This window comes from Aptenodytes forsteri, unplaced genomic scaffold (assembly GCF_000699145.1).
Source record: "Aptenodytes forsteri isolate BGI_AS27 unplaced genomic scaffold, ASM69914v1 Scaffold66, whole genome shotgun sequence".
In the NCBI taxonomy this organism is placed as follows: domain Eukaryota; kingdom Metazoa; phylum Chordata; class Aves; order Sphenisciformes; family Spheniscidae; genus Aptenodytes; species Aptenodytes forsteri.
In genome coordinates, this window is record NW_008795131.1 from 6,566,953 (window position 1) to 6,580,049 (window position 13,097).

General features: G+C 40.4%; 1 protein-coding gene across 1 annotated transcript in view; it reads right to left on the reverse strand.

Moving 5' to 3' along the window:
- Positions 1–2,551: 2,551 nt before the first annotated feature.
- The window catches only part of SMTNL2 (smoothelin like 2), a gene marked incomplete at its 5' end in the record, with an annotated part of 17,653 nt that continues 7,107 nt past the window's right edge, over positions 2,552–13,097 (reverse strand). Inside the window, 8 exons of the mRNA XM_009278370.2 lie at positions 2,552–3,459; positions 5,767–5,918; positions 7,293–7,410; positions 7,971–8,141; positions 9,553–9,628; positions 11,214–11,267; positions 11,985–12,224; positions 12,978–13,065. Coding sequence (XP_009276645.1) covers positions 3,333–3,459; positions 5,767–5,918; positions 7,293–7,410; positions 7,971–8,141; positions 9,553–9,628; positions 11,214–11,267; positions 11,985–12,224; positions 12,978–13,065 — 1,026 coding nt within the window. The remainder of the gene's footprint in view (positions 3,460–5,766; positions 5,919–7,292; positions 7,411–7,970; positions 8,142–9,552; positions 9,629–11,213; positions 11,268–11,984; positions 12,225–12,977; positions 13,066–13,097) is intronic.

Consider the following 13,097-nt stretch of genomic DNA (forward strand, 5'->3'; position numbering starts at 1 on the left):
AGGTCCCTTCCAACCCAAACCGTTCTGTAATTCTGTTAATTCCACTGAGGCTTTATCTAGACATAGAGCTTTTTTAGAATAACCAAAAGTGGCTTTTAAATGCACCTTACATAAAGCAATGCCAACTTTTATTTTGGACACTTTAAAACTCTCTCTGTAAGCCAGGCCAGGTTTAAATTAATGACACAGGTCAAATCATGTGGCCTAGTTTTCTACCTAATTACATGTACCCAGGAGTTTGCACTGGTTTGAGCATATGTTTAGATTAAACACTTATTGGAAATGTCACACGAAGGGAGAAGTGATGCACCCACCCAATTATTGTACTTTCAAGGAGGAAGACTTCCCTGCTGTCAGAAGCTATATGCGAACATAGTTTTAAAAAGTAGGTGATGTCTCTGCTGAGATTATTTTGAAAATCTTGCACAGAATTAATTGATCTAGCCTTTAAAAGTAGGATCAAGTTGCCAATAAACCACCTTAGATAGTACTGAATTTTAGATACAGTGCAGAAACATTAGAAAGGCCAGGAAACAGTCCATCTGTGTAAAACATATACTATGCCGACTTAACATATTGTTCTCTTTATCACTCGTGCTGAACACGTTTACTGTCATATATACACACACACACTCTGCATTTTTTGAACTAAAAATACTAAAAAATCCACCGGGGCATACATTACATACTTTAATTTCAATTTAATCATACAGTCTAACTGTCAAGGTTATTCATATAGATCAGACTTCTCTTAATGCACAAAGCTGTAGGTTTTTCTAAAACTATGTCACAGCACCATCTCCCTCATCTTCTTACATGCGAACCACCAGCAGTTAAAATCAGTCAGTACCAGGCAAGTACCAGGTATCTTTATGATCACCTCTCTGAAGTGGGAAGACTTTAGAAAACCTGTACAAATAGCTTCTGGGTAGCTGTGAAAACAAGCTAAATTATAGAAAGGATGTAAACTCCCCCTGGTAAATTGGCAATAATTTTATTGTCTTCCTTTATATAATTATTTGCTACTAGGCCTAAATTGGCCAAGCACTTACCTGTGTCTTTAGCACTCACATCACACAGGAAAATCATCCATGACCTGGGACTGTGAAGGAATGTGATGTATAAAGCCAGTATTGCCCCTCTTATTGTAGCTACAGTGGAACTTGGCTCTGCTAGTCAATGAAAACTATTCTGCTGTAAGAATGTAAATATGCGTATCGTATGTGCCAGTTGTGGACAGATTTCTCATCATGCTTACTCCAATCACTTCTCCAAAATACAAGTACAGTGTGTTTATCCTTATAGTGTGTTTGGTGGAGGAACAGGTGCACACTTTCTCCTCAGAATTATGGTCATTCAAGGGAAAGTCAAAAACTGAAGACAATGGCAGTCATGTGACAAATACAAACAGCCCACCCAACCTCTGGCCACTTGCATTAAAGCTGTGAGATTAGCAATACCAAGGACCCTGCTAGTTTGACCAAGTATCTTTCAGATACTTGTATTAAAAGATGTGTATTTAAAAGTCTTTCAAACTATTTCCATAGTGTCATAGCAACAGCCTAGCTACACTTCAAATAGAACTTGATGATCCAGACCTTCAGCAGTTAACTTATACTTTACCTTTGTACACTTTTGGTGGTGTGTTTTGTGTTTTTTTTTTTCCTGAGACTGCTAACAAAGTGGTTGCTTCATTCATGGTTTTCTAAGTAAACTTCACTAGAAAGGGAGGCTGAACTAAAATCCTATTCCAAATGCCACTGAACTTCTGTACTTTTTTACACTGAAATTCAGAGCACACAGCATCATGGCTAGAACAAAAATCTTCTAAGCAAAAGCTATGGGTTCTTTTCACGGATTTTACTTTGTTACCTGTCACTTCATTCTAAAGAGAAGCAGTAAATCTGAAGAGCATTTGACATATTTTATTATAAATGGTCATCAATACAGAACCAAAGTCATCTTTATAAATATCTACAAAAAGCACAAATGCAGGTTAAAAAACATTCTCTAGGATGGGCAGAGGGCTTGTGGCTTTCATATTTTACTTTCTATGAGCCTGTTCTTAGGGAAGAAATAATTTTAAAAGGCTTCTTTTTTTTAAAGTATGCTTTTTTAGTGGTTTTGGTTTTAACATTCACTGTGAAAACAAAGCTTTGTTGATATATCAAAGAGAAAACCAGAAAGGGTGACACATGACCTTTTTGTCCAGTAAATCTGGAATAATCCCACTGTATTGTGGTTTTAACGCTAATTTAACTGAAAATGGAAACTAGTCCAAGGCATTTCAAAACTCCCACATCTTTCATACTTTTTTGGCATATTGCCTGTCAACCTCAGAGTCAGCATGAGGACTGAGCAAGTTGTAAAGACTTCATTCCTGTCCACACTGGAGAGTTGCTCTCCCCCAGAGTCCAGGTCAAAGCACGCTACAGTCTTGCTTCTATTACAACTCTTCAGAGGATTTAGTATCTTGCTAGCACCCCCCTTTCCTGTGATCCTAAATCATGCAAACACACAATCTCTTACACAGAACAGCCCCAGCTGTTGCTATTCTTCATGATCAAGAAATTAATCTAGAACTGCCAGCAGAGGCTTTAGCAAGCCTCTAAGCAAATCACTTTAGAGTTGACTATTACAGACAAATGCTGTTGTGTAACATGGTAGTTATCTGTCGCCCCAGTCAGCAGGTAAGAGGCTGTGTTCTCTTTCTGCTTTAAGAGAACAGAACAATGCCTGTTTGATGTGTGTGTGTGTGCGCGCGTGCATGCATGCTGGAGTGGGGGGGTAGGGTTGGAGGAGGGGCAATATTGCCCTAGTGGTTGAGTAGGTTATTATTTGCTAAACGGAATTTTCCTTGTCCATCTGCTATTTCTTTTGTGCTATGCTCAACAGAGAAGTGGAATTGAAGGTGGTATCTTCTGGACTTTTACCTGCATTTTAAGAGGGAACACTTTTGTAGCAGAGTTACCTGTCACTGCATAAAACTGTGTCCCCAGCCTAACAGAGACAGGAGCAGCAAATTAGCTTCCTGTGATCTTTAAACACAAGAATATTAATAATCCAGCCTACTACTAGCACCAAAATGACAGCATTTGCCTTTCCCTATGTTTTTTTGTCTTTTTCAAACATATTTCTGTATTACTGACATGCTGATGTGATCAACACTTGGGGCGCTGCTCAGCAACACTTCAGTCAGCCAGCCACACAGTTGAATGTAAGCAAAGGGACAGTAAAAAGCAAGAAGTAACACTGCGTTCCATTTGCAAAAAGTCACTCTTCCCATTAGCATACTGTACGTGACCCTTCTGGCTGGAGAGGTGTCAATGGTTTTATTCAAAGCGTCGCAGATGATTGTATAGAGACTGGACATAGGTGAAGACACACATGGGATCTGGCTTGTAACCCATCACCATCATGTCATCCACTTCTATCAGACGATCACAGTGAGCCATTTTCCTGTAGTAATAATAAAACAGAAACAGCAAATCAAGCGTTAAATCTAAGGCCTGTAACTACTTCCAAGATTCATTTGCTGCTCTGATTTGAGCATCACTGAGGCATGTAAGAAATCCTGAGGTTTATCAGCACCATTTCATTTCACAATGAAATGGTCAGGCTCAGGTTGGAGATTGTTATTTTTGTGACCATAGAATATTCCTGTTCTTTCCCTCTCTTCCTCTATACTGGGATCTGATCCAAAGCCCTGTAGGGTTGGTTTTTTTTTCCCCACTGACTGCCATTCACATCCCTGATACCTGTAGCATGTAGCCCAATCTCACATTCCTCTGCCCAAGTCTCAGTAAGCAGGGTCATGCGAGTTTGCAAATCATGAGTTTTTCTGGTTATTACATAGGAAGCTCCAAAAGAATGGGAAAACACGAGGAGAGATGAGATGTGCCAATGAAGGCCCATGTGGCTGTGGATTGTTTGTTCTCCACTACCCCCATATCTTCAAGGTGTGAGTGACTTGGACAACAGTCTCAGATGATCAGGTTGAAGAGCAGAAGCCTGACTGAGATCTGGACCAGCAGAAAGGAACAGATCTGCTGAGGCCTAGGATGAAAAATCACAAGGGCAGGCAGGAAGCAATTTGATCAGCAGAGCTCGTACTGGGGTGAACAGCAATAACTGAAAGAAGAGCCTTTTCTGGCACTAGAGGAGAACAGTTAATTTAAAGGTAGTCATAGCTATGAAGTAGTCAGTTCTGTAGATACCTCTTACCTAATGTTTCTTACTGTTGTGCGCATGCTGTCTTCTGTTCTCCCCTATGCTTCCTGTTATACATAAACTGAGATAGAAAAACACTGCAACTTTCCTTTGAGAGTTGTAGATAGTTTTAGAGATCAACCACCTAAAAGTGTCATAGAATCTCTTTCAACTCGCTGACAAGCAACAAAAATTTTTATATATACATGTATATCTGTGTGTGTATAAAAACCTGATAATTCCCAAATGAATTCCTTTGCTAGGGGCTGTAATAAGGAGAGCCAACATTATGCTAAGAATTTTCAAAGCTTTTCTCTGGAATGGCAAAGGGTAAATCCAGTTCTATGAGTTATTGCTTTAATTAAAAAAAAAAAAAAAAAAAAAAAAAAAAGCGCGCTCCGAAAGAACCCCAGAGCTTCAGTCTGGTGGTATCGGTGTTTGAAGCTGTATCAGAAGCTCCAGGAAACTTTAGCCATGTATTCCCACACCCCACACTCAGAAACGAGTGTACCAAATCCAGCTGCATGCCACACAGAATGTTCTTACTGTTACACGAGTCAAACAAAACAGCAGCCAAGAATCATGTTGATACTAGGTCAAAAAAGTTACTATTTCTAGCTGACAAGTTCACACTCCTAACAAACACGTTATCATTTAATTTCCTGATATACTGCATCAAGAAGGATCAGGACAGTGTGACTGAGGGTATTAGCTCTGTCCATTTTACAAAAACGCAGTTACCAGGTTGAGATACTGAGAAGCTCTCAGCCTTGATCTAACTCTACTTACGCTGAATTCAACCTTCATTCATGTTCAACCAAAGCAACGTACAGACAGAGGTGAACCCTCCCACAAAACCCAATTCCAAAAGTTAATCTATTTGCTCCCTGTGGTTCAAGGGTCACAGTTTTTCCAGAGAGGCTGGATGGATATATTAACATGCCTCAAATTCAAATCAGGTATCAAGCAGGTGGGATTGGCTAAGAAACTACAAGTTGTATGTCCACTTCCTATGGACTGTCAGTAAACATTGGATGCCTTGTGCTCTATGAACTCAAATTTCTTTTTTATGATTGATATTGGCAAATTCATTAAGAATCATTCATTACTTCAAGAACAAAATAATTAAAAAAACTAAAAAACAAACACAGAGAGAAGAGGATTTTTTCCTCTTCTGTCCAAGCATAACTCAGGAGGCTGAATTCTCAAGTTTAGTGTGTCAGTGCTAAGGCTGGTGAGAATCACAGAGGTGAGAAAGCAGAATGCAAGTACTGCCTGAAGACTGTGAAAGACCTGAACATAGGACTCCAATGAATTATCCTGTGCCTGGTAAAACCACCTCTGATTTTAGACTGCCGAGTCTCCTGTTCTATGCGTTCTCTGTGCAGAGCTTTATTATCTTCTCTGGCATAACATATATAAGCTAGTGACGTAGGACCTACAAGAAGAATTAACTTCTAACTAACTTAACTAACTGAAGATTAAACTCTTCACTGCTGCCCAGCTGCATTAGACTTGAACTGGAAGCACTTCGCAGAGATCTAATGTGATACTCACTCAGCCATGGTGAAGGCCAGCTCAAAGTTCTGCTTGCGATTAGCTGGGTCAAGCTTATTATAATCAAAAGCTTCAGGAAAGAAAGAATGCACAAGAGCACAGAATGCCATCCCATCGTTCCAGCTTGAGGAAAAGTTCTGGAGATCAATGTGCTGTCATGACAAAAAAACCACGCATATTAATGCAGCACAGGGGAACAGGAAAGAGCAGCTGCTTTTGCTCACTGCAGTTTTCTGTCCTTCTCTCCCACTAACCAAAGCAACAGAGCACAGGCTTTAAGTTTTTCTCCCCCTCTTTGTATATCCATTACATTATTTGTATTCTGAGAAAAAACGGCACACTCGGCAATGAAAGCCTTTTGCCTGAAATGCCCAGATGCAAAGCAGACACACAGTCAAGGTCCCTGATCCAAAGCCCACTGAAAATACTGGGAAGAATCTTGTCAACGTCAGTGAGCTCTGGAGCAGGCCCAGTGCACTAGCTCAGTATCTGCTGAAACTAAGGACACTGCTTATCCCTGTGAAGTATTTATAATTGAAGAACGGTTCATTTTGTGGCTGTGAATAACACTAGATAGACTATGCTTGCTTGCTTTGCTTTTCAGTAAGGCCAAATTCAATGCCTGTTTACACACAGATAGGTAGAAATATAGGAAGAAATATAGGAAGAATTATGCCTACTGCAAAACCTGATTCTTAGAACAAGTGCTTGTTGTTACTTTCAACCGCCACAGTAAAAAGAAACGTATCTGGGCTCTTGTCTCATGCTGCTTTCCCATCATTTAAAATTCAAGCCCGAGCTTTTCTGGTAAGCAACTAACAGTAATTTTCACTAGTTCTGCTTATGTATACTATAATTTAGAGTTCAGCAATAAAATACACATTTTACAATAACATTGAAAAACATATTACAGAAAAAAAACCTAGAAAAAAAAATTCTCTTTCTCCTGGAAATTGCTTTGGCAATTGCAGTTTAAGGCCAGGTAAAATTACTGAAATCTCAACTGCTGAATTCTTTTAGCTACACTGATGTTACCTCATAGAAATTAGCTCACTAACACCGTGTGATTCAACCTCAACCATTTACTACAAATTCACTTGTCTAATACCAGTAAGAGAGTACTTTGGTCTGCTGTGTAGCAAAATGGCCATAGTCTCCACGTACTGGCAAAATGTTATTCAGATCTTGCCATGTATAATGAGAACGCAAAAATCATAGCCTGCAACTAAGAAAAAAAAATGTGTGAGTGTATACTGAAGTCTATATCCATAAGCACAAAAATGCAGGCTTTCAGACAAACACTAATGCATTGCTTTGACAGACATACAGCATCTCACTCATGCAATCACTGACTGTCTTGAAGTGCTGCCCATGCAAACCATGATGTTTGCATTACCCGCACAAAACTTGATGACCTTGAGGAAGTTAGCTCATTGTCTAGCATGTTTTACATTCACTTTTTGAGTACGCTTTTTTGGCAAATTCTCCTGAAAAAGAGAGCGCTGAAAGTGCTAGCATGTCTTCACCTTGTATCCTATGGTTTTTGAGCGACACCAGTCTAACAGAATTTGTTTAATGCTGCTAGCGCTGGCAACCCCAAAACTCTGCGACCTCTTCAGCTTAGCTCTGGATTCTCCTTTTCCTCTGGAAAATTAACAGAGACCAGATTAAATTACATTCTAGAAAAACTTCAACCTACTTGTCAGCAACATCTATGCAACCTTGCCCAGGTCAGCCCCTGTCCAGGTGATATTTGAGAAACACGTTGCTGAAACTTCACCTTGTTGGTCCTGCAAGAAAAACTCATTTTCATTTCACTAAAGCCAGGATTCCAAGCCCACTTCTATTTAAATCATACCCCCATCATGGTGCATAAAGAACAGTCCACGCTTTTGGTCCTTAATGAATGGCAACAGAAAGTCACTATATTCCCAGTCTCTTATAATGATAGAGAAGGCTTTCACAACACTCTTTCCTGATAAAAGTCATCTGCTTCTTCAGCTGAACAACTCCGAAGCCAAAAGAATCTGTAGCTGTGAATTTCCAGGGCAAAGTCAGCAAAGCTATACGTGACCCCATATTGTCCCTTAGCTCAAAATCCTACATTGAGAGGGTCCTCCCATCTAGCTGTCCTCTGCTGGTAATAATTGACAAATTAGTTTCCCATTAACAAACCCATTCTGGGGACAAGGGGTGTGACATACTTTCCACCATCGTGTTCAAGTTTCTCGAAAAGCGCTTTCCTGGCCTGTGTTCCTGTAGTCCGTGGGAGCGTCTGAGACCGCACCAGTTCTCGCCTCCTTTCAACTTGGCGATGTACAGTGGGAGGAGAGGAGTGAGAGCTGGGGGTCACATCACAGTAACTGTCAGTGGCACTGGAGAAACATAACATGAAAAGTATGTGGTTAAACAAAAAAAGTAAGTCTCTGCAGTGCCAGGCGTCAGCATAAAGGTCCAACTGTGGCCTACTCTAAACCTCCCAAAACAGCCGTTTCAAGAAGACCTGAATGAGTCAAAAGCAATTTAAGTAAAAGTCAAAGCTTTATTGACAGACGACAGCACTTAACTATAGAAGAGTCTAAGGTACTTTTACAAATGACACATAGCTGGACAAGTCACAAATGCTTTATAGCACTGAGTAAAACAACAATTAAACACCTTTAAGAAAAAAGAAAAAAAGAAAAGAAAAGAAAAAAAGTTGTGGCCACACAGGAGCACTAAATCCCTTTAATTTCCAACTTTGGTGTTCCTGGAGGGTAAGTCACATTTTAAAAATGGAACTTGAAGAGTAATTCAGGAAGTACTTTTGAAATTTTTACTTATAGTACACTGAATCCTGAGCTCATGTCAGTGTTGCTTCACTGACCGTAAACTGGTAATTTGATCGAGAAATATAGGATTATATTCTAATTTGTGTTTATTTGAACCATAAACCACTTCATCAGTATTAATGAAGTAAGCCACACATTGCACTTGGAAATGTTCCCCGTGACAGAGATGGGGAAACTGAGGCAAAGAGCAATAACATCAGTGTCACATTAATTTCTGGTACAGATGGAGGTCAGATCTGATAGCAAGTTCTCTAGGGTGCTCAGTGTATCATGACTCAAATATCGAAGTGCTGATGTTGGAACTAACTCGGAAGAAATGTAATGCCAAATTTGGGATAATTTCCAAGGCAGATGCAAGCCCAATTTAAGAGATTTAAATTGGCTGCCCTCCCATTTTTCTTGATGGATATTTTGCATGCTGAGGATGCCTGAATACGCCAGTAGTAATTGTGATACCATGTAATCCTATACTAAGCAACTGCGACTCCGAATTAATCAAGAATGCATAGCAGTCCTCAGTCCTCAGCAAGGCATTTATCTACAAACTAAACTCTAGGCTAGCCAAACTAAGGTTCTTTGACAGCAGTCACATGTTGGTTTCCAAAAATAAGCCCAAAGTACAAATTTCAACACAGCTGAGTATTTTTAAAAGTGTTTTCAAAGGGCCTGATAACTTGTTCCTCCTAACAAAAATCCACCACTGGCACTGAGAGTTTTACTAATGCTGTAACAATGCTGAAATCCACAACTAGGTCAGCTTTAAAATGCTCTATGAAAGACTTTTATGCCTTCCCATCTCTGTTCCACTTAGCCCTCACTCAGGAAAGCTCACAACCTTTAATGGGCTTAAAATGCAGCATCTGGGACTCACCTGTTCTCCAAGCCAGCAGAACACCTGTCCCTTGAGACTATACTGACCACAACAGCCTAACAAAATGTCAAGAAAAATGTATACCTTTCACCAGTTTTGGTTCCACTACTCGTCCCATAGCTCACAGTTGAGACAGACTTAGTGACAGAAGTGGTATTCTCTGTACAAAAGCAGGAAAAACAAGATGCATCAGTGCAGAAACTTCTTTGATCTCCTTTCTTCATACATTTTCAAACCATTTCCTGATAGGTAGCCACACATTGATTTTTACTCACCACAGTGAAAAGCTGCAGGCCTCTAACTTCCAGTATGAGCTAACAAGCTGGAGAGGGATTTTCCCCAGGGGTTCAATCCCTCTGCAAAATTGTTGCACTGCAGCGAGGATGGTATAAACATACCAGAAAGGGCTGTGAGAGAATGCCTTTGATAAAACTGCATTGGGAAGGTTGGATCGTTTCAGGCCCTTGTGCAGACCTCAGAGGAGAGCACACTGCTATGGACATTTCAGTGAAAGGAAGAAATGGTGCTACAGCTCAGCTTGCAACAGTCATCCTGGCAGACATAAGGAGTCCTGGGAAGTCTGCCATAATTGAGAGCATAATTTAAATTACCTAATTTCCACCAAGAAATGTTTTAGTTTGTAAAGTAGAGCAGACTCCAAAGGTTGCAAAGGTGGCTTAAAACCAACTTTGCATCTTCCTCCCCCCGCCCCTGAAGTTCTATCTTTTGTGCTTTGCCTCTTAGAGCCCAGCTCTGGACTCCAGCTATGCTCTGTAAATGCAGAACAATGGAGTGGCTTGCCCAGTTTTAACACATTAAAGCCAAAACTTGTTGCATAAGCCAGCAACTTATTTATTGAAGGCTCCTTCTATACACAAAGAAGAAAGACTGGCATCTTAGAAGCAATCCAACCTGATCACTGTCCAAATCACTCTAAAAATGCTGAACACTCCCCACTGCTTATAGAAGGGATCCAGATCAACTAGACTTCTCACGTACAACACCCTAGTAAATGCCAGCATACAGATGTGACAAATTTGGGACCACAAACAATTGCCAGATATTTGTGCAAATCTCAGAGTTTTTAAGCTGAGGAGGAGTGTGATCCTTATTCTGGATGAGCTACATCTTTGCTAAACTGACACTTGAGACCACTGTGAAATGCCAGTACATTGTGTAGACAGTAAGAGCTTGGTGACATCAGTCAGAAGTACTTTTGGATAGAGGTCAACTCATCTATTTCGACTGAAATCAAAAATCCTTAAGGCATTTTGTCCGTTGACACATTCATATATGAAGGAGACTAGTTACTGCTATTCTGCTCAAAGGAATTTGCTTCAACATCCATAGGGTGGGCCCACCACTTTCCAACTGCCATTACCTTGTGTTCAGTCACAGTTTTCACTTGGTCAGCTGAAATCTTCACTGCTCAAACTGTCTGTTCTGCCACACTTTTCTGGCACCTATTCCTTCCACTGCAGAGATTGCCTAACAGTACACATGTACACCACTGTGCAAATAAGGATAAGTACCCCTCGATTTGAACTGATTGAGAATCTGATGCAGCGGAACAAGTTTCCATGATACCTGGGAAACTGAATCTGTATGCAGTCTTGTTAGCAATTTTAGTATTACCATGTACCTACTAATCGGAACTACATGCTCACATCTGAATCCCCCAGACATGGAGCATGGAATCCCTCTCAATTTGTGTAGCATAAGGCCACGTTGATAGGAACACTCACCTCCAGTGGCAGATGAACGCACTGTTCTTACTGTACTTGAATTCCAGGCCTTCACTGAAACAGCAGAAAGAAAGACAAAGGAAGGCTTTGCTACATTCTTAGCTTTAATAAGATAAAAGTTGAAAGAATAATCTGCAAATAATCCCTATCTCTTGCTAGCAATTCCATCTGGTCTCTCTCTCTGTAATTTCTGACCCATATATATAGTCTGATCTGTAAGTGTCACTATTACTAAATGTATATGAAATACAGCTCAAAGATGAATAACTAAAATATGAATGAAATGAGATTTTTTTTTAAACTCAATTTAGATATAAATAAGATTCTGCAGTCACTCTAACTTGTGTATATGTGTCAGTCTGCTGTTGGTCATTCCTCCCTCCAAATGACTGTTGAACCCGTTCGCCAAATATCTGCCTAACTTCTCAAGGGGCCTCAGGTCTCAAAGCACTAAAAACTCCTGCAAATGTCATTAAAATAGCTGGCCACATTGAAGAGACACTTATTCAGTAACTGTGCTAGAAGATAGGCTGCACTATGAACTCAACTATATCAGGCAGCAAAAATTCTCAGCAGATGTGACATTCTAGCCTAAAGCTCCACCTAGGACCCAAAATATTCTAAATCAGTGTGTCCCACCATGGGATATGTAGCCACAGAAGCGAGGTTTCATAATTACCACTAGGTCACAGGACAACCCCTGTAGCACCAGTTTCTTGAAGTAAAGAAATGGGACACAGCTTCAGCAAACAAATTATTTTTCTCTCTTACCTGACTGGTTGGACGTTTTCACTGCCATCACATTTTTGGTCTTGCTCTGTCCCAGCAGGCCAGGAGACACATTAGTTGTTCCTGTTGAACAGATGGTCTCTCCTGAAAACTTCTCTGATATCCTGGTTACTGCAGTAACAGGAAGGTGAGGCATCTGTAAGGTGACTGCAGGGGCATGGGCTTCAGGGGAAGAGTCTGATGTGTGAAAACAGGTCAGTTCATGGGAGACTTTTGCCTGACCTAGTGAGTAAAAAGAAAAGGAGAGAGGAAGTAAGTTTATTTGCAGATTTGTAACAAAGTTACAAACCAATTTCCATGCAACAACTTTATTTTACAACTCATTGGAATTATTCCACCTAGTTCTCCCTGTGGGACATTATACCATTTACAGGACGCTGCAGAAACAACCCTAGTGTAAGTGATCCTTGCAGCTATCATACCTGTCCTACATGAATCTCAGCAAGAACAACTTCAGATCATTAATCCACTAGCATCTGCATTTGGTAAGCTCCTCCTCCCCCTCTGTGCAGCCCCCATCCCCAATCTCCTGCCGTGGGTTAGGAGTCAGCATTCTTGTTCTTTTCATGGTTTTATGAAACACTGTGTGCCTTAGTTTTCTCCAAAATGGAGATAGTAAGTCCATCCACTGAAGGATGATGGAAGCGGACAGGTAATTTGCAAAATGTTTTGGGATGCAAGGCTACATTGGCACCCAGAATAGCAGGCCTTATTATCACTAGTGCCCCAAGATAACGTGACAGTAATAGTCTCTAATTTATGAAACACCATAGTGCATGCTTAACAATAAAGTTCAAGTTTAAAAGTTAAACTCCTAATTAGGAAATAAAGTTAAACGGTATCAGTGCCACAGTACAATATCCATGCTGAAACCCTAGCAGATTCTAATGCTTCCAACATGTGAGAGCTGCTCTATGACTGCCAGGATCAGGTATTTTACAAGTAGTGCTACTTTCTTTTATGCCCTGTTCCTACCTGATGAAGACTGATGCCCATTTTCAATGATGGAAGAACTAAAAACTCTTCTAAACTCAGGTTTGTGGTGGTCATCCAGGTCTACACTCTGTCAGAACAGACAACAAACACCAAAACCAA